This window comes from Stegostoma tigrinum, chromosome 6 (assembly GCF_030684315.1).
Source record: "Stegostoma tigrinum isolate sSteTig4 chromosome 6, sSteTig4.hap1, whole genome shotgun sequence".
Taxonomy (NCBI): domain Eukaryota; kingdom Metazoa; phylum Chordata; class Chondrichthyes; order Orectolobiformes; family Stegostomatidae; genus Stegostoma; species Stegostoma tigrinum.
The window spans coordinates 80,922,727-80,949,922 of NC_081359.1; the positions used below are offsets into that span (position 1 = coordinate 80,922,727).

Consider the following 27,196-nt stretch of genomic DNA (forward strand, 5'->3'; position numbering starts at 1 on the left):
TTGGCCAGTCGTGCCCTTTGTGGTCCAAAGATCTGACTACACTAATCCTATTTTCCAACTTCTGGCTCACAGCTTTGGCAACCATGACAACCAAAGTAAATTTATAAACACTGCTTTAATGTTTTGAAAGCTTCTGATGCAACCATCCTTTTAGGCAATGAGTTCCAGAGTCCCAACACCATCTGAATGAAAAAATGTCTCAACTCTGCACTTAGCCTGCTACCTCTTAGCTTAAGACTATGTTCCCGGTTATGGACCTGTCTACTAATTTAAAAAGTGCTTTCCTATCCAACTTTTCTATGTCTCTCATAACTTTACACATCCCGTCAATTCCCTGCTCAACCTTGAATGTTCCAAAACCAAACACTAGCCTATCCAGTCTTTTCTCATAGCCATAATCTGGAGCAAAATTGTATCCAAACACAATCTAGAACCTGCGCACTTCTTTAATCGTGAGCTTAACCCTCCCTCTACTGACCCTTTCTCCTGCCTCCAACACACCGCTTCCTCCTGAACACCACCCCAAGGCCTCCTACCCTCCCTAGACCTCTTCATCTCTAACTGCCGTCGAGACATCAATCACCTCAATCTCTCCACCCCTCTCACCCACTCCGACCTCTCCCCCCACAGAGCGTGCAGCCCTCTGATCCCTTCACTCCAACCCTAACCTCACGATAAAACCAGCGGACAAGGGAGGCACAGTTGTAGTTTAGTGTACTGGCCTCTACATGGCTGAGGCCAGACGTCAGCTCTCTGACACCTCCTCCTGCCGCCCCCTTGATCATGATCCCACCCTGACCACCAAACCATCATCTCCTAGACCATCCACAACGTCATCACTTCAGGTGACCTCCCACCCACAGCCTTTAACCTAATCGTTCCCCACCACCACCCGCCCATTTCTATCTCCTTTCCAAAACCCACAACCCTGATTGCCCTGGTTTCTGCCTGCTCCTGCCCCACTGAACTTATCTCCACTTATTTCGACTCCATTTTCTCCCCCTTAGCCCAGGAACTCCCCACCTACATCCGTGACACCACCCATGCCCTCCACCTCCTCCAAAACGTCCGATTCCCTGGTGTCCAACACCTCATCTTTACCATGGATGTCTAGTCCCTGTACCCTTGCATTCCCCTAAACGCCGAAACGCCCTCCGCTTCTTCCTGTCCTGCAGGCCCGATCAGACCCCCTCTACTGACACCCTCATTCGCTTGGCTGACCTCATCCTCACCCTAACAACTTCTCCTTCAATTCCTTCCACTTCCTACAGACAAAGGGGGTGGCCATAGGTACCTGCATTGGCCCAAGCTATGCCTGCTTCTTTGTAGGTTATGTAGAACAAACCCTCTTCCAAAGCTACACTGGCCCTATCCTCTACCTGTAACTTCATTATATCGATGACTGTATCGGCGCCGCCTCATGCTCTCACGAGAAGCTTGAACAGTTCAACCACTTCGCTAACACCATCCACCCCAACCTTATGTTCACCTCGACCATCTCTGATACCTCTGTCTCCTTCCTGGACCTCTCTGTCTCCATCTCTGGCTTCAACCTAGAAACTGATATCCATTTCAAATCTACCAACTCCCACAGCTACGTAGAATACGCCTCCTCTCACCTGCTTTCCTGCAAAAATGCCACCCCCTATTCCCAATTACTTCACCTCCACTGAATCTGCTCCCGAGATGAGGCATTCCACTCCCGGACATCCCAGATGTCCTCGTCCTCATTGTTCAAGGACCGCAACTTGCCCTCCATAGTGGTCGAAAATGCCCTCAACCTTGTCTCTTTCATTTCCTGCAACTCATCCTTCACACCTGTACCTGAAGTAACAACCAAAACAGAATCCCCCTCATCCTCATGTACCACCCCACCAACTTCTGCATCCAATGCATCATCCTCCGACTCTTCCGCCATCTGCAATCTGACCCCACTACCAAAGATATTTTTCCCTCCCTACCCTTGTCTGCTTTCCGGAGGGATCACTCTCACCATGACTTCTTTGTCTGCTCCATACTCCCCACCAGCCTCACCACACCCGGCACTTATCCCTGCAACTGCAGCAAGTGTTATACCTGTTCCTACGCACCTCCCCCCACCCCCATCCCAGGCCCAAAGAAGACATTCCACATCAAAAAGATGTTCACCTGCACATCTGCTAATGTGGTATACTGTATCAGCTGTTCCCATTGCGGCCACCTCTACTTCGGGGAAACCAAGCGGAGGCTTGGGGACCGCTTTGTGGAGCACCCACGCTCAGTTCGCAACAAACAACGACACCTCCCAGTCGCAAACTATTTCAACTCCCCCTCCCACTCCTTGGACGATATGTCCATCCTGGGCTTCCTGCATTGCCACAGTGATGCCACCTGAAAGCTGCAGGAACAGCATCTCCTTTTTCCCTTGGGAATCCTGCAGCCCAATGGTATCAATGTGGACTTCACAAGCTTCAAAATCTCCCCTCCCCTGACTACATCCCAAAACCAGCCCAGCTTGTCCCCGCCTCCCTAACCATTCCTCCCACCTCATGCCCAACCCCCATCTCCTACCCACTAACCTCATCCCGCCTCCTTGACCTGTCCATTCTCCCTGGACTGACCTATCCCCTCCCTAATTCCCCACCTACATTCACCTTTACTGGCTCCAACCCCGCCTCTTTGGCCTGTCTGTCTCCTCTCCACCTGTCTTCTCCTTTATTTATCTTCTATCTGCCTCCTCCTCTCTCCCTATTTATTTCAGAATCCCCTTCCCCTCCCCCATTTCTGAAGAAGGGTCTTGACCTGAAATGTCAGCTTTCCTGCTCCTCTGATGCTGCTTGGCCGGCTGTTCATCTAGCTCTACACCTTATTATCTCACAGTCTAGAACCTGGTGGCCTAACAAATTGCCTTTCTACCATTATCGTCCAGCCATGAGATGAATCCTGGTTTAGTGAAGAATGCTGGAGGACAAGCTAGGAGCAGCACCAGGCATTCCTAATAATGAAGTACCGACATGCTAAAGCAGCAAGCAAAGACCGGACGAAGCAATACCGTAACCATTAAACCAACAGAAACTTTGCAGCCCTGCCACAGATAGTCATGAAAGTAACGGACAATTAGCAACTCACTGGAGGAGAAGGCTCTACCGATATCATCATCCTCAGTGGGTGAGTCCAGCATATCACAAGGCCATCTTCAGTTGGGAATCACAGAATTATGCCGGTGTAGTATGATAGGCCAAATGCACCAGCCTAACATTCTGCACTAGCTCTAATATCTATGCCAGCCACCTACCTTTTTCGCAAAAGTACTGATTGAATAGTCCACCTGGCCTGCTCCTGAGGTCCCCGCATCACCTATACCAGTATTTAACCAACTTGATCCACCTCATATCATATCAAGAAATGACTGCAACAACACTGAAACAGTTCAACACCGAAACAGCTCAACGCCATTTAGAAAACCATCAGCAAGATGCACTGCAGCACATCCCCCAGGCTTCTCTGATAGCACCTTCCAAATCTATGTCTATGACCAAAAAGGACAAGAGCAACAGATGCACAAGAACCCTGCAAAATGCAGGTTCCCCTGCAGGTCTCATACGGTCCATACTTGGAGCTGTATCACCTTATTATTGCTCAGTCAAAACCCTGGAACTTCCTAGCTACCGGCAATGTTAGTGTACTCTTACAGCTTAACTAGGAAAGTGCATTGATAATGGAGCATAACTATTCCACATGCCATCACAAGTATCTAAATATCAATGGGACCATCAAGTTGATCACTTTACCTGAATAACTGCTGATCAGAACAGAAGCAATTTCTATCAAATTTTTTTGTCATTAACATAAAGTAACCACTGTAAATACACTTATTCTTTAACAAATAGCAGGGAATAAAGAAAGGATTGCTGATTCACTATTCTGCCACTTAACGTATACCCAAAATGCACGTACACAATCATTTGTGAATAAGCCAGATGAAGGACTAACATCTTAATGCAAATATAATGTGTAGAAAAATACAGGCAGTGGAAACAAAATTCTGATGATCAAAAGTCTCAATCACGAGAGGTAGTGATGTTGTTTCTCACAGTTCTTTTGACTTTAACAATTACGACATGGTTGTTCATTGAATCAAATCATTGATAAGGTGGATCCAGGTCTTTACTTGTATAAGAATTCCATTTTTAAAGTTTCTTCGTTTTTATGTACTTTCATTTGCACAGAGAGGATAGAGAGATGTTTTCTGCTTGGCTCTGATTGCAGTACTCCCACAAGTCTTTAGCAAACTGTACCTCAACTAACCGAAGAGCTATTGTCAGTTTTTACTTAACTCAGAAACTCATGGTGCTGCTCTAACTCAATAATATATCAGTCTCATTGCTCCAAAAGGAATGTTGTCTAGCCCAGCTAAACAGTGTGCACCACTTGATTTTCCAACTTGCAAAACTCTCCTGATATTACAACTATATAGCAGCATCCAACTTCCCTATCAGTTTATAGTCCAAAAAGGAAAAAGATGTAATAAACACAGAGTATGCTGGAGAAATGCAGCAGGTCCAGTAGAATCTGTGGAGAGAGAAGCAGGTATAATGTTTCGAGCCCAGTATTACTATACTTCATAACTTATCAATGCATTATACCTACATTTTATTTTGTAAGTATTAGCAACAGCATTTTAATTGCTTTTGGAAATTATAATTCAATAAAATATAATACAAATGTTCTTTTCTTGCTTTGGTAATCCAATCTTTCTTTCCCTCATTATTTCTCTTTCTATACCTGATCTGACAACAAATTGTGACCAATTTTATTCCATAAATTCAACAGGATTTTCTTTAAATGGATCTTGTCAGGTCTCTTCCAGACAAAACACACTCAATATTTAGATGGTATTTATGATAGAAGCCTGTGCGCAGTAAAATCTCATAAAAAATTATGAAATATTAGCTAGTTATTCTGTTTTTGGTATTAGGTGGGAAAACATTGTTGGCGGAACCGATAGAAAATCTTCCCGTTCATTAACTTTTTTCATATTCACCTGAAAAAAATATTTCAGTCTAATGTATAAGATGCTTCCAACAAAACAGCACCAGATGTTAATTGAAGATAACAAAGTGTGTAGCTGGATGAACACAGCAGGCCAAGCAGCATCTCAGGAGCACAAAAGCTGACGTTTTGGGCCTAGACCCTTCAACGTCAGCTTTTGTGCTCCTGAGATGCTGCTTGGCCTGCTATGTTCATCCAGCTACACACTTTGTTGTCTTGGATTCTCCAGCATCTGCAGTTCACATTTTCCCAGATGTTAATTGTATTGGTGTGTCAGCTGAAATTATAGCATCACAACCTGGAATGATGTTTGAGAAGAAGGAAATGTTTTGTGAGACAGCTTGTTTATTATAGGTTGCATTTCAATTTGCATTTCTATTGTTACAAAAGCTGGAATAGAATAGAAACAAGTTGAAGTTGGAAACCTGTTGTAAGATAAATACAATGTAGAAAACACTTTGCACATGAATACATAAACTCCTTGTTTTTTTTCAATCTCTGACAATAGAACAAAAGAAACTAAACTAAGAATGCACACCATCTACAACCTTTTTCTGCAATGGGCAAGCAGTTCAGCTTGATTGTTGATTGCAATAATATAATCTGCAAATGGACAAATGATTTGCACACAGGAAGCTGCTCAGCACTCTCAAAACACAAAGAAGTTAATTATCTGATTAGCCCTTAGTTTCTTGTTTTTCTTTCAAATGTTAGCTTCCTTATAGATTTCTAACATTCCTCTTTCTTTTCATTTTATCTGCTGTGATGCTTTAAAATCTATAAAATTTGAAATTTTACTGAGCTCCAGTAGTCTGCAATTTAAATCTGTAGCGGAATACAAAAGAATTCTTTTATTTCTCATTTTCCAATCAGGTTTGTTCTGACCGCCTTCACAGCCTTCTGTGGCAATGAATTCCATAGATTCACTACTCTCTGGCTGAAGAAGTTTCGCCTAATCTCCATTCTAAAGGGTCTTCCCTTTACTCTAAAGCTTTGCCCACGGTTCCAAGTCTCTCCTACTAATGGCCCTTAATTAGAATCCTTTTTTTCTTCTAGCTCACTTGTTTTGCTCCTTATGCCACTTGCATTTGTGTGGAATTCTCAATGGGCCCATTCTATCTTTTTATTCTTCTGTAGTTTAACATTGTTTCTAATTTATCACACATGTTGGAGGCATTCCTTCCTTTCTATCCCCTTACAGTGTGGTAACAATTAAAATCAGAAAGACACAAAAGTCTTGCAAACCGCACAGAAAGATTGTTTTGCATTTACCATATTAATTGGGAATTGAACAGACAGCTAGTTACATGGATGTTTAATAAAAATTAACAAAGCTGGAACTCGGTGTTCCTTGGGCAGGACCTCTCCTAAAATACAGAATCTGCTTGCTCAAAAGCTGTCACTAACAATAAATGGCAAAGTGCCTCAATTTTGTTTTTTTTAAATAGCTTTTTAATGGAGAGGACTCAAGATAGTTGTAGAATCATTTGGCAGTTTGGGGTTTTTATGATTAAAAGCAAATTATATCATGATGGGACAAATATGCGTCAAGAGAAAATGCTATAACGTGGATCTATGGTTTGAACTAAGAAGTTTGTTTTTATAGCAATTTCTGCAGTTCTCAATTTTCACTGTTCTGCTTTCCCCAAATTCATACTAGCATGCCTCAGCTGCAGGGTTTCAATGCAAACTGACACATCCATTCCATTCTTGTCAATATTGCTGCAGGTAACCTTCTCTCCTACAGGTTCCTGGCATTCCAGGGAATTAAAATTCCTATGTATGCCATGAATGCAAATGTTTTTTTTTCCTGAAATGCCTTTGGCTCAGAAAACATTAAGACTGGTCCAGTTTGGAAAAGTATGGGATCAAAGGTTTTCACAAAGTGCACTGGAGGTTTTGAAGGAGATAGAGAGGAGGCAGGATGTCCTTTATCCACATGAAGTACTCTGGACACGTATATACAGTCATGACAGTCACATCACCAAATTGATTATGGCACATTCTGACAAGCATCACTCTCTCGTGCAAGACAAGATGGCACACAATCAAGACAGTGAAACAAGGCCGAAGGAGGCCATGTGCATTTACATAGCTTAACATCCATGCTTCAATACTGTAACGTTATTCATTCACTGTGGCTGGGTGAAAGTGCTGAAATTCCCTCCCACATAGCAGAGGGAGGATGTACCTACCAGTACCTCTCACCCCACTACAAACACAAACTTGAGAAAGAATTACAGTGGTTCAAGAAGGCTGCTTGCCACTGTCTTTTCAAGAGTAATTAGGGCTGGACAACAAATACTGGTCCAGACAGTGATGCCCATAAGTTCTTATTGGAATGCCAATTGCCCAGTCTGTTTGGAACCACAGAAAATGAAAGCATTTTCACAGCTAATTCTCTTTCTAACATTCTACCTTCCCTTCATCCCCCACTGTATTCCAATAAAATTGCAGACTTGTGGACCCAACTGCGAGGCAACATTTGATGGCTGAGATCTAAAAAGCTTTCATTTTGCAGTTGATGCATGTTCTGAAGTATGGATGGTCAGTTCAGGCTCCTATCGCCAAGGCTGTGAATTTCAGGACTAGGTCAGAAGTCGGACAACACCAGGTTACAGTCCAGCAGGTTTATTTGAAATCACAAGCCTTTGAAGCATTGCCACTTCATCAAGTGAAGTGAGAGAGTAGCAGAGATAATGAAATGTGAGGCTGGATGAACACAGCAGGCCCAGCAGCATCTCAGGAGCACAAAAGCTGACGTTTTGGGCCTAGACCCTTCATCAGAGAGGGGGATGGGGTGAGGGTTCTGGAATAAATAGGGAGAGGGGGGAGGCGGACTGAAGATGGAGAGAAAGGAAGATAGGTGGAGTGGAGAGTATAGGTGGGGAGGGGATAGGTCAGGCCAGGGAAGATGGACAGGTCAAGGAGGTGGGATGAGGTTAGTAGGTAGGAGATGGAGGTGCGGCTTGGGGTGGGAGGAAGGGATGGGTGAGAGGAAGAACAGGTTAGGGAGGCAGAGACAGGTTGGACTGGTTTTGGGATGCAGTGGGTGGAGGGGAAGAGCTGGGCTGGTTGTGTGGTGCAGTGGAGGGAGGGGACGAACTGGGCTGGTTTTGGGATGCGGTGGGGGAAGGGGAGATTTTGAAGCTGGTGAAGCCCACATTGACACCACCAGGCCGCAGGGTTCCCAAGCGGAACACGAGCCGCTGTTCCTGCAACCCTCGGGCGGCACCACCGTGGCACTGCAGGAGGCCCACGACGGACACGTCATCTAAAGAATGGGAGGGGGAGTGGAAATGGTTCGTGACTGGGAGGTGCAGTCGCCCATTGCGAACTGAGCGGAGGTGCTCTGCAAAGCGGTCCCCAAGCCCCCGCCTGGTCTCCCCAATGTAGAGGAAGCCACACCGGGTACAATGGATGCAGTATGCCACATTGGCAGATGTGCAGGTGAACCTCATCTTGGGGGTGATTTTCCACATTAAGCAGAGGTTCACCTGCACATCTGCCAATGTGGTATACTGCATCCACTGTACCCGGTGTGGCATCCTCTACATTGGGTAGACCAGGCGGGGGCTTGGGGACCGCTTTGCAGAGCACCTCCGCTCAGTTCGCAATGGGCGACTGCACCTCCCAGTCGCGAACCATTTCCACTCCCCCTCCCATTCTTTAGATGACGTGTCCGTCGTGGGCCTCCTGCAGTGCCACGATGGTGCCGCCCGAGGGTTGCAGGAACAGCGGCTCGTGTTCCGCTTGGGAACCCTGCGGCCCGGTGGTGTCAATGTGGGCTTCACCAGCTTCGGGGTCTCCCCTCCCCCCACTGCATCCCAAAACCAGTCCAACCTGTCTCTGCCTCCCTAACCTGTTCTTCCTCTCGCCCATCCCTTCCTCCCACCCCAAGCCACACCTCCATCTCCTACCTACCACCTCATCCCACCTCCTTGACCTGTCCGTCTTCCCTGGACTGACCTATCCCCTCCCCACCTCCCCACCTATACTCTCCTCTCCACCTATGTTCTTTTCTCCATCTTCGGTCCGCCTCCCCCTCTCTCCCTATTTATTCCAGAACCCTCACCCCATCCCCCTCTCCGATGAAGTGTCTAGGCCCGAAACGTCAGCTTTTGTGCTCCTGAGATGCTGCTGGGCCTGCTGTGTTCATCCAGCCTCACATTTTATTATCTTGGATTCTCCAGCATCTGCAGTTCCCATTATCACTGAGAGAGTAGCAGACAGGCACAGAATTTAGAAGCAGACAGGCACAGAATTTAGAAGCAGAGAGATCAAAAGATCATACAACTAGTGTGAATGAAGTGTCGACAGGCTGAATAATAGGTCTCTGCAGGTCGTCAAGCGTGCCAGATGGTGTGAGTAAAATATTAACATCTGAATAATAAGTGAAGGGATGACCTATATGCTGATTAAATGAGGCAAAGCAGTTATTACAGACCAAATGACAAATAACATAATAGTTATCAGTTGTTTGTTGAGGGTCAAACAAAAGTAATGAGTAATTCAAAACTGTACAAACTAATTAAGGTAGAGAGATCATAACAGTTTATACAAGTGAGGGTATCAAAACAGGACAGTAAAGAAGATTCTACAGATATAGAAAAGTGTGGTGGGGTCACATGTGGGATGACATGAACCTAAGAACGAGGTTTAGGACTGACTTTCACTGGGCCTGGAAATGTAGTGTAGGAGGTGGAGGAAGCTGCAAAAAGGTGGTGTCAAGGAGAAGGCCTCAGGTGCACAGAACCTTAACATCAAGATAGGCACTTATGAATTTTTAACTCCACTTCCCTGCCTTTTCCTCATAAAGCTTGATACTCTTACTGATTAAGCATCTGTTTATCCCAGCCTTAAATATAAGGCACAGGAGCAGAAATTAGGCCATTCGGCCCATCGAGTCTGCTCTGCCATTCAATCATAGCTGATAAGTTTCTCAAAAACTCCATTCTCCCGCTTATTCTCTGTGACCTCTGATTCCCTTGACAATCAAGTACCTACGTATCTCTGTCTTAAATATACTCATTGATCTGGCCTCCACAGCCTTTTGTGGCAATGAATTCCATTGATTCACCACTCGCTGGCTGAAGAAGTTTCTTTTGTTCTCTAACCTAAAGGGTCTACCTTTTATTCTAAAACTGTGCCCTCGGGTCTGAGCCTACTCTGCTAATGGAAATATCTTCCCAACATCCACTCTGACCAAACTGTTCAGTATGCTGTAAGCTTCAATTAGGTGTCCCCTCACCCTTCTAAATTTCATTAAGTATAGACCTAGAGTCCTCAAACGTTCCTTATATGTTAAGCCTTTCATTCCTGGGATTAATCTTGTGAACCTCCTCTGCACCCACTCCAGAGCCAGTACATCCCTTCTGAGGTATGGGGCCCAAAATTGCTCACAATACTTTAAATGTGGTCTGATAAGAGCCTTATATAGCCTCAGAAGTACATCCCTGCTTTCATTTTCTAGTCCTCGCAAAATAAATGCTAACATTGTATTTGCCTTCCTAATACTGACTCAACCTGCAAGTTTACCTTAAGAGAATCATGGACTAGGACTCCCAAGTCTCTTTTTGCTTTAGATTTCTGAATTTTCTCACCATTTAGACAATAATCTATGCTTCTATTCTTCCTACTAAGGTGCATGATATCACACTTTCCCACATTGTATTTCATCTGCCGCTTCTTTGCCCACTCTCCTACCTGTCTAAATTCTTCTTGCAGCTTCCCCGCCTCCTCAATGCCACCTGTCCCGCTACCTATCTTTGTATTAGATTCCCTACAGTGTGAAAACAGGCCCTTTGGCCCAACAAGTCTACACTACCCTTGAAGCATCCCACCCAGACCCATCCCCCATAACCCACACACTCCTGAACACTATGGGCAATTTAGCATGGCTGATCCACCTAGCTTGCACATCTTTGGACTGTGGGAGGAAACCCACGCAGACACGGGGAGAATGTGCAAGCTCCACACAGGCAGTCGCCCGAGGCTGGAATTGAACCCGGGTCCCTGGCGCTGTGAGGCTGCAGTGCTAACCACTGAGCCACCGTGCCACCCTGATTGTATCATCTGCAACTTAGCCAGAATCTCCCAAGTTCCTTCATCTAGATCATTAAGGTCTAAAATTAAACACCACTAGTCACTGGCTGCCATCCTGAGAAGGACCAGTTTATCCCCACTCTCTGCTTTCTGTCAGACAGCCAGTCTTCCATCCTTGCTAGTACCTTGCTTCTGACACCTTGGGCCCTTATCTTACTTAGCAGTGTCCTGTGTGGCACTTTGTCAAAGGTCTTCTGGAAGTCCAAATAGATAACATCCATTGGCTGTCCTTGGTCTAACCTGTTTATGTCCTCAAAGAATTCTAACAAATTGTCAGGCATGACCACCCCTTGACGAAACCATACAGACTTCATCCCATTTTGGACTTATAAGTATTCAGAGCTCTCATCCTTCACAATCAAGTCCATAATCTTACCAATGATTGATGTCAGGCTAATAGGCCTAACATTTCCCTTCTTTTGCCTCACTAGCAGATGTTAGTCTAGCTGATAAGTTTCTAGCGATGTTCCAGTCCCCTGGGACACTCCCTGACTCCAGTGATTCCTTCAGTACACCTCCTTCAGAACTTTGCGGTTTAATCCATCTGGTCCTTAGGGGATTTATCCACCTCAGACCTTTCAGCCTTTTTAACACCTTCTCCTTGATGATTGCCACCATACTCACCACCACCACCACCATCTCCACCCCACCGCCCCCCCCCAACCACCCGGACTCTCTTGAAGTTTTGGGATGTATCTTCCAATGCGAAGACTGACACAAAATACTTGTTCAGTTCCTCCACCATTTTTTGGTTCCCCATTACTACTTGTCCAGCTTCATTTTCCAGCAGCTTGATGTCCATTTATGCCATTCTTTTGCCCTTTAGATATCTAAAAAAAACTCATGCAACCTTCTTTTATATTACTGACTAGCTTACCCTCATATTTAATCTTCTCCTTTAATGACGTTACTTAATGATCCAGCCTTGACAGCTCTGTGTGGTAACGAATTCCACAGATTCACTACCCTTTAGGAGAAGAAATTCCTCCTCATCTCATTCTTAAATGTGCATCCCCTTATTCTATGTGTATGCCCTCTGGTCCTAGACTCTCCCATAAGGAGAAACAACCTTTTCAATTTGACATTTCAAGTCCCCAAGAATCTTTTGTGTCTCAGTAAGGTCGCCTCTCATCCTTCTATACCAATGAGTACAGGCCAAATCCACTCAACTTCTCCTCAAAAGACATTCCTCCATACCCTGTTAGCCTACTGAACCTTCTTTGGATTGCTTACGATGCCAGTGTCCTTTGTTTTGGATAACAGACCAATAAGTGTTCACAGTAGTCCTTACTTTCAAACTCCATCCCCTTTGAAATAAAGGCCAACGTTACATTAAAAATTATTTTACTTAGGAAATTGCCTAAAGGAACTCAAAAGTCATCTCCTGACAGAAATGATCGATTAAGCATCTAGAATTATGCTCCTTTGAGCTCAGTATAACTTCGCCTAGTGAAGAATTTCCCCTGTTATCCATTGTCTGTAATTTTGCTAGAGCTTCTTGATTTTTGACACCACTCGGAGGCTGGCTTGATGTCAAAGGTGGTAATTCTCATCCAACCTCTTGAATCCAAGTCTTTTGACCATGTTTGGAACAAGCTGACCTGTGATTTAGAGGTGAATGGTCCAAACTGAAAATTCTGAGCAGGATCTTGGTGCATGTTAGTCCAATCATTATACATGCAATAATGTCTTCACCAATATGGTGCTAGGTGATTGACCCCAAAATCGTGTACACGCCGTGTCGATTCCATTTTGGTACTCTGTGGGAAGTCATTGCACCCAAGTTATTGATGCAAATTATCCAAATTTCTCATGTTTCTAATGTTCAGTAAGATGCAGTGCTGAAAATTTTTAGCAAGTCTCATTGTTGCTTAACCCAAGTTTTTTTTTAGTTTATCTTATTAACCTTGTACATCCTTATCTCACTTCCTTCATCCAATTGGAAATTGACTGGAAACCTTTGATCCTAAAGAATCCTATATTTCTTTATCATATTACTTTTATTATGAGTCGTTACCTGCCCGACAATTGCCATTAACAAAAAAGTAAAACAACCTCAACTGAAAATGACAATAATGAACGTCTCGCAGTCTTTTAAATGGTAATATGATATTGTATGTTCTGCAGTTTGACCATTGCTGAAGTATGTACCTTTGCTATTCAATCTATTGCTGGAAAAGTGTTTAGTGAGAAACTTGCACAAATTCCTAGATTTCTTTAGCAATCACTACCAACAGCACTCACTAGGCACAATGTGTCCTGGTGACTGTAAGGAATTCTGCTTCTGGGATAACATCTGAAGTGCTCATTATTGTCATTTTCAGTTGAGGTTGTTTTACTTTTTTGTTAATGGCAATTGTCGGGCAGGTAACAACTCATAATAAGAGTAATATGATAAAGGAATATAGTGACATTTCTTTAGGATCAAAAGTTTCCAGTCAATTTCCAATTGGATGAGGGAAGTGAGAGAATTGCAGCCTTGTAGAAATCAATGGGGATATTACCTCAAAATTGGCATGTAGGCAACTTTTTTTTTGTAGTTGTCTTTGAGAAATAATTGAATAGATGAAATGAAATAGTTATAGGGTCAGAAATAGCTCAGAGGACATCTTTTCTTAAATGTGCAGATCATAGGACCATTAGCCAAAAGGGAGAAGTAATTAGCATTGAATCAGTAACATAACAATTGAAGTTTCCCACATTTAATTATCCGTACTATGTAGTTAATAACTTACGTTTTCCCAGAATGTGTAGAGTTATAGAGTACGCAAATTTTTGAAATGTATTATGTGAGAGTCATAGAAATATAGGGCTTCAGAGTGGGAGTAGACCATTTGCTCTTCAAGCCTACCCATCTATTTAATAAGATTATGGCTGATCTGGTTTACTCAGCTCTACTTCCTGCCTGTCTGCACTGTCTGTCCCCTTGACTCTTCATGCTTTTATTTGTCAAAAATCTAACTTGACCTTGAACAGATTTAAGGACCAAGACTTCATTACCTTCTGAAGGAGAAACTTTCACACTGCTGCTGGCGTTGGATATTGACAGTGATGACAATGTCAGTGTTGTGGGTGTCCACAAACCTGAGGTAGGCAGCCAATTCAAGATATAGGACCTCTGAAGAATCATCTAGACTTGAAACATTAGCTTGCCCATTCTCCATGCATGCTGCCTGAACTGAGATTGCCAGCATTTTTTGTTTTCAATTCAAGAGGTACTTCCGTTTCATCATCTATGTGAAGGCGATTCTGCTTTTGTGATACAAAATTACAGTCAATCATTTAGTCATGTGGTAAGCAGAAAGTGTGTGCAGTGTTTGATTATTATCTGTGGATCTTCTATTGTAATGTGTGTGATATTTCAAATAATATGCTGGTTTGTTTAAAGATTTAGACAATGCAATGCATATCATTAAGTGTTACAATGATGCATTGTTTTTGTTCAAAGTGACCTGTCCTTTTTGAGGACAAAATGTCTAGTTGCTTTGACTACTCAAGGCTCAAGGTCACTTCAAGTTTAATTACTATCAACATAGATAACTTTAAAATTGATTCAGGAAGAAATAAATAGGATTTTTTGGGTTGACAGACTGTAGTTAGTAAGAGGTACATGGATCGGTGCTCACATAAGTTATTTAAAATGTGTATTAATGATTTAAATGAGAGAGGACGGAATAATGCATTAGGTTTGCTAATGATACAAAGTTGTGTGAGAAAGTAGATGTTCAGCAGAATGCAAAGGAACGGCAACTAGTTGGTTGAATCAGCAAGGACATGGTGATGGAATACAATGTGTTGTAGGGTGAAATTTTTCATTCTGCTTGGAACAATACATTTTTTTTTGAATGGTGAGGGACTGGAAATAGTTACATTCAGAAAAGTTTAAGTGCCTTTAAGTATAAATCATAGCAAGTTATCATGTAGGTTCAGCTATCATCAGTTCAAAAGACAAAGGGTGTGTTAACTTTTGTTAAAAGGGACTGGAGTGTAAAGGTAAATTAATCTTAACAGACCTAAATAAGGCATTGTTGAAACCACAACAGGAGTTTTGTGTGCAGTTTTGTATCTACCCTAGAGAGTGCCATGAAGGTTTACTATCTTGGGTAATACTAGGATGAATGAATTGTTCAGTGAGGACAGATCGATTAAACTAAATTCCTTGGAGTTTAGAAGAAGTTGATCTAATTGAAACATATAAATTTTTTCAGAGGCTTTCAGGGCAGCTGCTAAGAAATTGTTTGCACTGGCTGGGAACTTAAACATAAGCTCACAATCACTGAATAAGGGGTCAACCATTTGGGATTGAGATAAGGGAAAAATATCTTTGCGTGGATGATTATGAATCTTTGAAATTCTATTCCCCATATAAACTAGGGTTGTGCATGCATTGAATATATTCAGGACAGAGATCAATATGTTTTTTGGTAATAAGGGAATTAAGTCCATCAGGATGATACAGGAAAGTTGAGTTGATGTAATCAAGATCTTGGTGATTGGCAGATCAGGCTTGATTGACCTAATGACCTAAACTAGCTCCCATTTATCATTTTCTTATGCCCTTATTAGAAAGAGCCGTGATCTCAGCAGTGACTTTCAACTGAGAACCAATGCCTTCTCCATGTAGTTCAGCAATTTTAAGTTGTGGCCCAAGATGCCAAATGCTTCTATAACCTCAGCAACAATGAGTGGAAATCGATCAAAAACTATCCTGGTAGCACTTATATCAGAGATAATAGGAACTGCAGATGCTGAAGAATCCAAGATAACAAGGTGTGGTGCTGGATGAACACAGCAGGCCAAGCAGCATCTTAGGAGCAGGAAAGCTGATGTTTCGGACCCAGACCCCCTAGGCCCAAAACGTCAACTTTCCTGCTCCTAAGGTGCTGCTTGACCTGTGTTCATCCAGCTCCACACCTTGTTATCTCTGGTAGCACTTGTGTTTTTTTTAAAATAACCCTGGTATCCTTCCTGTGTTGAAAGTGTGTTCACCTACAGAAAATGGAGAAGAGATGATAGTAAAACATAGAGCATGCAGGGTAATTTGATCTTAGAGTAGGATCGGGGCCGAATGGTCTGTACTGTGCTGTTCTGTTCTATGTTCTAAGAGATGGTAGCTGCTGCATTAGGATTGAAAATGGCACAACTAGAGTTAAATCAATGTTACAGACTTACTAATGTCACACTTTGCATACTTGCAGTGCATGCTTCCAGCACCCACACTAATGACTTATCCACAATATCTTTAAGCACAAGCTTCACCAGGATCTTGTATCAGCATCGCTTTGGATTCAAAATAGCAGCTGCACTACAAATTTTGCAGTCTGCTCATCTCAGTGAGGATCTTCAGGAGTACAGGAACAGAAGTAGGTCATTCAGTAATTTGAGCCTGCCATTCAGTTAAATCATGGCTAATCATCTAGCTCAGTCCACTTTCCTGCACTGTCTCCATGTCCCTTAATGCCATTAGTCTCCAAAAATCTCTAGATTTCTATCTTGAACATATTCAATGATTGAACTTTCAGTCTCCTGTACAGGAGAGAATCTCAAAGATTTACTATTATCCAAATGAAGAAATTCCTCGTCATTGAGGTCTTAAATGGACCGCCCGTTATTTTGAGATAATACCAGAGGGACAACAAGGTATAGAGCTGGATGAACACAGCAGGTCAAGCAGCATCTTAGGAGCAGGAAAGCTGACGTTTTGGCCCTAGACCCTTCTTCAGAAATGGGGCAGGGGAAGGGGGTTTTGAAATAAATAGGGAGAGAGGGGGAGGCAGCTCAAAGATGGATAGAGGAGAAGATAAGTGGAGAGGAGACAGACAAGTCAAAGAGGTGGGGATGGAGCCAGTAAAGGTGAGTGTAGGTGTAGATGTAGGGAGGAGATAGGTCAGTCCAGGGAGGACGGACAGGTCAAGGGGGCAGGATGAGATTACTAAGTAAGAAGTGGAGGTGTGGCGTGAGGTGGGAGGAGGGGATAAGTGAGAGGAAGAACAGGTTAGGGAGGCGGGGACGAGCTGGGCTGGTTTTGAGATGCAGTAGGGAGGGGGGAGATTTTGAAGCTTGTGAAATTCACATTGATACCATTGGGTTGCAGGGTTCCCAGGCAGAATATGAGTTGCTGTTCCTGCGACCTTTGGGTGACATTATTGTGGCACTGCAGGAGATCCCAGGATGGACATGTCGTCTGAGGAATGGGAGGGGGAGTTGAAATGGTTTGCGACTGGGAGGTGCAGTTGTTTATTGCGAACCAAGCATAGGTGTTCTGCAAAGCAGTCCCCAAGCCTCCGCTTGGTTTCCCCAGTGTAGAGGAGGCCACAACGTGTACAGTGGATGCAGTATACCACATTGGCAGATGTGCTGGTGAACATCTGCTTGATGTGGAAAGTCTTCTTGGGGCCTGGGATGGGAATGAGGGGGTAGGTGTGGGGACAGGTGTAGTGGTTGCAGGGGAAAGCACCGGGCGTGGTGGGGCGGGAGGGGAGTGTGGACTGGACAAGGGAGTCATGGAGAGAGTGGCCCCTCCGAAAAGCAACAAGGGTGGGGAGGGAAAAATGTCTTTGGTGGTGGGGTCGGATTGCAGATGGTGGAAGTGTCGGAGGATGATGCATTGGATCCGGAGGTTGGTAGGGTGGTATGGGCGGACAAGGGGGATTCTTTTTTGGTTGTTATTGTGGGGACGGGATATGAGGGATGAGTTGCGGGAAATGCGGGAGACACGGCCGAGGGCATTCTTGACCACTGCGAGGGAGGGAGGAAGTTGCAGTCCTTGAAAAACGAGTACATCTGAAATGTACGGGAGTGGAATGCCTCATCGTGGGAGCAGATGCAGTGGAGGCGAAAGAATTGGGAATAGGGGATTGCATTTTTGCAGGAAGGTGGGTGGGAGGAGGTGTATTCCAGTTAGCTGTGGGAGTCAGTGGGCTTGAAATGGATGTTGGTTTCTAGGTGATTGCCCAAGATGGAGACAGAGAGGTCCGGGAAGGCAAGAGACGTGTTAGAGCTGGTCCAAGTGAACTTAAGGTTGGGGTGGAAGGTGTTGGTGAAGTGGATGAACTGTTCAAGCTCCTCTTGGGAGTACGAGGCGGTGCTGATACAGTCATCAATGTAATGGAGGAAGAGGTGGGGTTTAGAGCCAGTGTAGGTACGGAAGAGGGATTGTTCCGCGTAACTTACAAAGAGGCATGCATAGCTTGGGCCCATGCGGGTATCTGTGGCCACCCCCTTTGTCTGTAGGACGTGGAAGGAACTGAAAGAGAAGTTTTTATGGGTGAGGATGAGTTCGGTTAAGCGGACTAGGGTGTCAGTGGAGGGGGACTGGTCAGGCCTGCAGGACAGGAAGAAGCGGAGGGCCTTTAGGCCGTCTACATGGGGAATGCAGGTGTATAGGGACTGGACGTCCGTGGTAAAAATGAGGTGTTGGGGACCAGGGAATTGGAAGTTCTGGAGGAGGTGGAAGGCGTGGGTAGTGTCACAGAGGTAGGTAGGGAGTTCCTGGACCAAGGGGGAGAAAATGGAGTCAAGATAGATGGAGATAAGTTCGTTGGGGCAGGAGCAGGCGGAGACAATGCGTTGTCCAGGGCAGGCAGGTTTGTGGATTTTGGGAAGGAGATGAAAGCAGGCGGTGCAGTGTTGGGGAACGATGAGGTTGGAGGCTGTGGGTGGGAGGTCACCTGAGGTGATGAGGTTGTGCATGGTTTGGGAGATGATGGTTTGGTGCTCAGGGGTGGGGTCATGATCAAGGAGGTGGTAGGAGGAGGTGTTGGCGAGTTGACGCCTGGCCTCAGCATTGTAGAACAACTGCACCTTCCTTGTCCGTGAGTTTTATGGTGAGGTTGGGATTGGAGCAGAGGGCTGCACGTTCTGCAGTAGAGAGGTTGGAGTGGGTGAGAGGGGTGGAGAGGTTGAGGCGATTGATGTCTGGACAGCATTTGGAGATGAAGAGGTCAAGGGAGGGTAAGAGGCCTTGGGGTGGTGTTCAGGAGGAGGACTTTTGTTGGAGGCGGCAGAAGGGGTCAGTGGAGGGAGGGTTAGGCTTACAGTTAAAGAAGTAAGCGTGGAGGCAGAGACGGCGGAAAAACTGCTCAACGTCCAAACGTGACCGGTATTTGTTGATGTGTGGGTAAAGGGGGACAAAGGTGAGTCCCTTACTGAGGACTGACCGTTCGTCCTCAGTAAGGGGGAGGTCTGGAGGATGGTGAAGATTCAGCTGGGCTCGGTGTTGCTGTCTCCTCTGGAGCTGCTGGCTGTGGAGTCTGTGGGTGGAGCGATGTCGGCGTCGGCTGTGGGCGGGGTTGCGTCGGTGGAGTTGCATCAGTGCCGGCTGTGGGCGGAGTTTGTGGCGTCAGCAGTGGGTGGAGTTGCATCAATGTCAGCGGTGGGCGGAGTTGCGTCTGCGTCCGTGATGGGTGGATCAGCATCGGCAGTGGGCAGACGGGGTAGGCAGAGGCAACAGCGGTGATGGTAGTGCCTGTGGTGTTGGTTTCAGAAATGGAGCTGGTGCCTTCAGCAGCAATAACAAGGTGTCAAGCTGGATGAACACAGCAGGCCAAGCAGTATCTTAGGAGCAGGAAAACTGACGTTTTGGGCTTAAACCCCCATTTCTGATGAAGGGTCTAGGCCCGAAACATCAGCTCTCCTGCTCCTAGGATGCTGCTTGGCCTACTGTGTTCGTCCAGCTCTACACGTTGTTATGTCGGATTCTCCAGCGTCTGCAGTTTCTGTTATCTCTGCTTCAGCAGCGATGATGTGTGCTGTCCCAGAAGTGGTGTACCCGATGGCGGATGTGCCGCCATCTGTGGGTTCTCCGACAGTAGCCTCATAGCCACTGGCGGCGGGTACATTGTGGGGAAGGTCCTGGGTATGGCTGGGGATTTGGCAGGTGGAGGAAGCCCGTTTTGGGTGGTAGGCACCAGTATGTTTACTGTACTTACAGTTTTTAGTGTCCAATAAAGCCCACTATTCTGAGATTGTTTTCACTGGTTGTAGACTCTGCAATCAGGGGAAATACCTTATCTATGTCCACCCTATCACATCCATCTCATTCCTCAAAACTCTAGGGAATACTGACTCAGTCAACCTTACTTCATAAGACAGTCCCTCAATTCCAGAGATTAGTCAGGTAAACACCCATTGCATTCATCTCTGTGGCAGGTGTATCCTGCATTAGTCAAGAAAACCACAACTGGACACTAATCCTCGTGTTATGAAGGCAACTACACTATTTGCCTTTCTAATTGCTTGCTGCATACTGATTTTTAATGATTCAGGAGCACAGTCTCCAAGGTGTCTTTAAATGCCATCACTTTCTGACTTCTCAGCATTTATGAAATATTCTACATTTCTGTTTTTTCTACCAAAGTAAATAACTTCATCGCATTTTATTTCCTCTACCTTTGTCCAGACCATTTGCTTAGCCAAGTTCCTGTGAAGTCTTCTTGCATCTTCCTCACAACATGCATTCTCACCTATTTTGGTGTCATGAATAAATTTGGATATATCACTATTTGTTGCCATATTCAAATCATTTACAAAATTTGTGAAAATCCGTAGACCCAGCTCTGATCTTTGCACAACCCCACAGTAACAGTCTACCATCCTCAGAATGATCACTAATCTCTACCTTCTGTTTTGTGTTACCGAATTCTTAATTGATACTAATAGATTTCCATGTACTCTAATTCTATTTATTAACCTCCCTTGGGACCCTTATCTAAAGCCTTATGAAAAGCTAATACAATGCACCCACTGGATCTTGTTTATCTATTCTACATTTAATATCCTCCAAAGACCTCAACATGTTTGTCAAATATAATTTTTTTCATGAATCTACACCCATTCTGCCTCATTTTACCTTTCTTTTCTCGGTGTCCAATTACCGTATCCTTTATTAATGATTCTATCATTTTCCCACTTACTGTCATCAAACTAATAGGTCTGTATTAGTTAATCTCAAAAAAGAAAATCCTAACTTTCTTTCTTTCTTGCATTCTTATGTTGTTGACCTACTTTTGCTACTTTCTAGTCTGCAGCAACCTTCCCAGAATTGCTAGAATTTTGAAGATAACCTGCAATGCATTCACAATCTCCCTAGGCACTTCCTTCAGAACTCAGATGTAGCTCTTCTGGTCCAGACAATTAATCTATCTTCAAAAAGCTAACCTTTCAAGTATACCCCTTTATTAATATTATCTTCAGTCTGATTGGTTGAGGGGTGTTACTGTTTTTTGCCCTGTTCTCGCAGGTGCCCCTTAGATGACAATGTAGAAACCCTCACAAAATTTGTGAGCAAGTTTAAGTTCAGTGAATGGTGAACACTGTTTGCCCATTGCTAACTGCAAAAACTGGGTCATTCTTTTTTCTGGGAAGCATTTAAGTGGCCAGTTGATTCTTAGAAATAAATAAAATAGTACATTGAAGGCTGGGTGAAGTGCTTTGCTGGTCCTGACTCAGTTGGCTCAAAAACCATTGGTGTGTAATGAGTGATGAATCCAATGATAACTGTAATTAAGTCTTAGTAGCAGTGAATTATTCTGATGTTTATTTTGCCTTTATTCTCCATTAGCCTTTCAACTAATTATGGCAAGAAATCCTGGATTTTCTTTTGTGAAGAACAAACCAGGATACAAGTTTCAAAGTTGTTGGAGGTCATTAGTAGATATGACAAAACAAAGGTATTCCAGTAAATGAAACTTGCCCAGGAAGCTTTATGATTACTATTGTCCTTTTATACTGTATTTTTTTTCTGAATTAACAATTCACAATTGCTGGTGAAACTGGCACACTTGTCGTAATTAATTAATATTTATCATAAGTTTGGCTTGCCCGATTTGTTTGCTTTGAGAAAGATGCACATGATTTGTGTACTCTTAATATCGCCACAGTGCATTTTTTATAATTTCAGACATGGTATGATGTTCATCTCATATAGTATAGACTTAATTGTTTGCTAATGTTTTTATCTCAAACTTGTATGATAAAATGAATAACCAAACACAATAGTCATCTTTTATAACTTTTTCTAACCTCTGCAATTCATACATACTTATAAAATAATGCATCACTGATTATTATGTCACTTTGCTGTCTAAAGTATTCACTGGAATGATATGCTCATTGTTTTAAACTTTATGTATATAATATTTCTGTCTCAGGAGTGGTTCTTAGGAAAGGGTCTGTATGATGAGCAATCTACAATTATTCACCATTATGCTTTTGCTGAAGATCCAATAATTTTTAAGTATCCAGATTTTGCTGCTGGCTGGGCCTTGAGTATTCCACTTGTCGACAGGTTGGTGACTGATTAACATATAATTAACTTACAGTGTAGAGAATATCTTTCCATTTGCCATAAATCCTGGCTAGTCCTAATTCTGCAATATCAGCAATGTATTAATGGCACTACACAGTCACAGTCATGCAGCATGGCAACAGGCCCTTCGGCCCAACTTGCCCAAGCCGACCAGGTTTCCTAAATTGAAGTAGCCCTATTTGCCTGCATTTGGCCGAGATCCCTCTAAACCTTTCCTATCCATGTACCTGCCTAAGTGTCTTTTAAATGTTGTAACTGTACCCACCTCTGCCACTTCCTCTGGCAGCTTGTTCCATACATGTACCAGCTTCTGTGTGAAAAAGCTATCCCGTGGGTCCCTTTTTAAATCTTTCCCCTCTCACCTTAAACCTATGTGCTCTGGTTTTGGACTCCCCTGCCCTTGCAAAATAGCCTTACTATTAGGTGAGATATTTGTAGTAAAATTATCATTAAACTGCAGGAAGCCTTCTAATATCCCATACTGATTACCAACAGTTGTGGGCAGGTAGCATTGCTCTCTTCCATCTTCCCCAACTGCCCTGGAAAATATAGACAAGCTAGCAAATATGCAAGGCTAAGAAAACCATGTTAACAGTCATAATGGGCTCAGGTGTTGGGTGGATTTTGGTGCAAACTTTGAAAGGAGTCAAACAATCTAGTATTGTAAATTGTGTCCTAAATGCATGACTCATTGAATATGTCTCTCCAAATAGGCTGGCTTGTAATGATTTAGGGCACCTAATGATCTTTACAGAATATGAGTGACAGTTAGTAATTTGGGTGTATTTGTTAGCCAACTAATTTCACTTCCACTTAATTGTACATCCATTGATTTTAATTGACAGCAGGTCAAATGAACTGAGAATCAGAGGTGCTGACTTGAACTCTTAATTGTTCCAATATCTGACTATATGGTCCTTGAAAACTAAGATAAATTTCTTGTGTTATGTATCAAGTGGAGAAAATACAGCTGTAGGTTTCACCAGATGTCAAATGATTACAAACTATATATTGTTTTAAACCATCTATGTGCTTGTAACTCTGGCTACAGCATTTACACCTGACCCTTTTGTATTATTTCTGAGGCCCTGCTAGTAATGTCACTGATTGCAAGAAAATTATTTATTCTAGCGCACTTTTCAGGGATGATATTATACAGTGAAGTTAACTATGGCACAAAAATAGATCCTATCATTTTAATCCAATATTAACTTTCCCTTATTTCTGTTATATTAACAGGCTTGCAAAACAATTGAAGATAGAAAAACCTTTTGCAGATTTTACTATAGATTTGAAACATGAGGTATGTGATAGAAAATGATGTTTAGTAAAATAGTCACAAATTATTTGCAGTGTTTAAAACTTGTCCACCTGCGAGGCAATTGACAGTAAGCTTTAGTTATTTTCAACTTCTTCATTACCAGCTGGTTTCTTGAGTGCTGTAATTTTCTTTTTAAATGCACTAATTGTAAAACAAACTGAAGTGCTGTTTCATACAATATAAATCAAAAAGTTCCAACATCACTTATTTAACTCAAGTTGTTAATCAAGTTGGATTTGAATATAGCCATATTGAGGTGGTAAAATCCTCCTCCTCCACAACCCGCAAGGTCTAATTCGAATTGAATACACAAAATCTCAATCCAACCCATTGAGTTACTTTTTTTGTTTTCAATACAAATGATGTATGTTGAATTTCAACTTTCCTGTTAGTGATATGTTTCACAGTCCTAGTCTGTTAATAGAATTCTAAGATCTCTCTTTTTACTCAGAGGTATTCTTCTGTCTAATGCACTTAAATACTTAATCATTCTTGGCTCCATGTAGGAGCCAGTAGATATAGTCCACATGAAAAATAATGGTACTCATCTGTCTCTTAGCTACGAATATTAATGATTCTCTGTCATGTATATTTCTTTGTGATGGAAGGTAGGCTTCAAAGTATCTTGGTTAAACTGACAATTTTGTTAGCCATGGCGAATTTCAGTTGTGGTTTTTAATTTATTCAAGAAGTGATTGTGTGTGAGTCTCAGTCTAAATTGCTTATTGGTCATCATTGTATTCAATGAGATGTGATCCCTGTCTCAACGCCATTCATTGTACACCTTGTGAGAATGATCCCTCCAGCTGACCACTGAAGATTAACAATAGCCTTATGTTTTATTAGTTTATAGTAACTTCAAAATTCTGATGCGGCATCATTAAATCCAATTTGAATATAAACTTGAGTGTAATGCATATTACAAGTACATTACACTTCAATATCTTTCTTTATTCATGTAAATTATGTGAGGTAAATTTTACATCTTTAGATGTTGAGCTTCACCAGGTGGGAACATGTACACTCAATCTTGAGGTTATGAAGATATTCTGTGCCTCAGAATGAATGGTTGAAAATTTCTGCAGGGCCTTTAGACCTGACTAAGTTCTTAATGTCTTCTTCTAGCAGCTGCAAATTTGTGTCACAAGGGTCAATTTGTAAAATTTCCTTGCTTTATATCATCTTAAAATATATATTGCTGTAGTTTGACAATTTCAGTAATATTTTGGTCTTTCTTTTTAGTGTTTCTTTAGTGAGTATATTCATTTTAGAAAGAAAGATTTGGGGAAAAAAATTCCTCATTCGAAATGGATAAAATATTGCGAACGATCTACAATGAAACCTCCAAAAGGACACCCATAATGATTAACTTTGTCAGCTTCATGTTCATTTGACTTAATTATTTAAAGTGAGCCATTTCACACTATGATTGAAGATGACCTTAGCCTTCTTATTTTTAAATAACTGTTAAAACTATTCAAAAACAGGTGTCAGAAACAAAATTGTCTGAATGTAATTGTTTTTGATATGAATAATTTACCACAAGGATTTAATGAGTGGAAAATATCATAACAACAACTTAAACCTTTGTATGTCTTATGTTATTGCAAGTAACAAATTGAATAACATGGATTCAATTTAGCGAGTTTTGAGAAGATTTGTAGCTCAGGTTGAGGTTCTGGATGTGAGTTTGCTCGCTGAGCTGGAAGTTCAGTGGAAACAATGACATCACCAACGCAGGAAATGATATCACCAACCCAAGGAAACCTAAACAGATAAATAGAAAGCGGGACATAACACCAGCGCTTCACCGGAGGCTCACTGATGATGTTACCTAGAATGGTGACGAAACGTCTGAAAACAAACCTTCCAGCTCAGTGAGCAAACTCACATCCATGGATTCAATTTATTTGAAATGTTCATCCAAGATTATTTAACAACTTGCAGTTACAGCTAACTATGTATATATTCAGATTATAGCTTGCTTCTGCTGGACTACACATCAAGGTTTATCACATAGTTTCATCCTGGTCCTTGACATGTTAACATATCCAGCTCTTAAAGCAATTACAGTTCTTAAAGCAATTGCGCAACATCACTCCTCTTATACCTTCTTCCACAATTATTCAGAAACATCCACTTAAAAACTCAGGAGTTTGAGAGTCTTAGAGAAGCCTGTATAATGTATAGGTTTGACAATCCTTCCAAATCTTGTGATTACATAACCTTACAGATATTTAAACTTCACATACATTTGTTCTCGACTTGTAGGTGTGGTAAAACTTTGCACACCGTTAATGTGTTAATTATTGGCTTCCCACACCTTCATTATACAAACTTATTTTTGTGTGTGTTTTCTCCATTACTGGAATATTGTTCAGTTCCATGAGTTGACTTCGATTTCTCCTCAATGTTATTCCTTTCAGTGTTGTGACTTTGTTGGATCTAGGCCCATTGCACACATTGGCTACCTCTGCGGGTAACCAAATTCCCTGTCCAGGATGTATGACTGACTTTTTATCCTACGCACATTTCTACACCTTCATGTCCGTCATGCAGCACCTTCATTCTCCCTTGTTTCTTTCAGAGACATTTGCCCTATATCTCTCAGAACTTAATCAAGTGATAGCTTAACAGGGATGGTCTCTGCTGATGATGCTAAGCCCGTGTATAGACATGTAGCTTGTAGGATTGCGATCGCAATAAGAAAATCTTGCTTCATCACCCTGCATTTTATGATGAGCGCTTTAATGATGTAAACCATTTGTTTGGCAAGAACCTTGGATCTGGGATGTTTTGGTGGAGCTGTCACATAGTTTATGACCTAATAGACACATGTCTCTGAAAAATGCCTGCATATTGTGGGCCATTGTCAAATACGATATCTTCGGGTATGCTGAATAATCTGAATATTGCACTCGTTATGCCTGTTATACTTGAAAAGCCCTGTAGCTGTCTATTAATTGGAAATTTGGAAAAGAAGTTGATAACTAGGAGAGAATGTCACCATTTTTGAAAAATACAATACATTTCTGATAAATAAATCTGTAACAAGTTTGATCCAAGGGACTGACAGAATCTTGTAAGGGTGTAAAGGTTCTTGTTGATGATTATGACATGCCTTGCACTTTCTCATACTGTTCCATGTCATTATTGATCCCTGGCTGTGAAACAATATCCAATGTAAGGATTTTGTTTGTGCAATGACAATGCCTCCCTAATTTAGTTTTACAATATGTCCTGAGGAAGATCTTTAAAATGTATTCCTCTAGTGATACCTAGTTCATCACTCTATGGCCAAAAGCATCTGAGAATTCCTGACACCTCTTGTATTGACCCAGCCCATCCATTTATGATAACTTTCCAAAGCGTCTTGACTCCTAGATTATGACCTGTTTCTTCCTGAAGTTGGTTATATTGGTACTGAGCAA

At 42.6% G+C, this 27,196-nt stretch overlaps 1 protein-coding gene across 3 annotated transcripts in view; it reads left to right on the forward strand.

Annotated features, from left to right (window-relative positions):
* b3glcta (beta 3-glucosyltransferase a) overlaps positions 1-27,196 on the forward strand; it is a 161,433-nt gene that overhangs the window by 66,619 nt on the left and 67,618 nt on the right. For all 3 annotated transcript variants that reach the window (XM_048532312.2, XM_048532310.2, XM_048532311.2), the window contains exons 6-8: positions 21,698-21,806; positions 22,287-22,423; positions 23,684-23,747. In XM_048532312.2, coding sequence (XP_048388269.1) covers positions 21,698-21,806; positions 22,287-22,423; positions 23,684-23,747 — 310 coding nt within the window. The remainder of the gene's footprint in view (positions 1-21,697; positions 21,807-22,286; positions 22,424-23,683; positions 23,748-27,196) is intronic.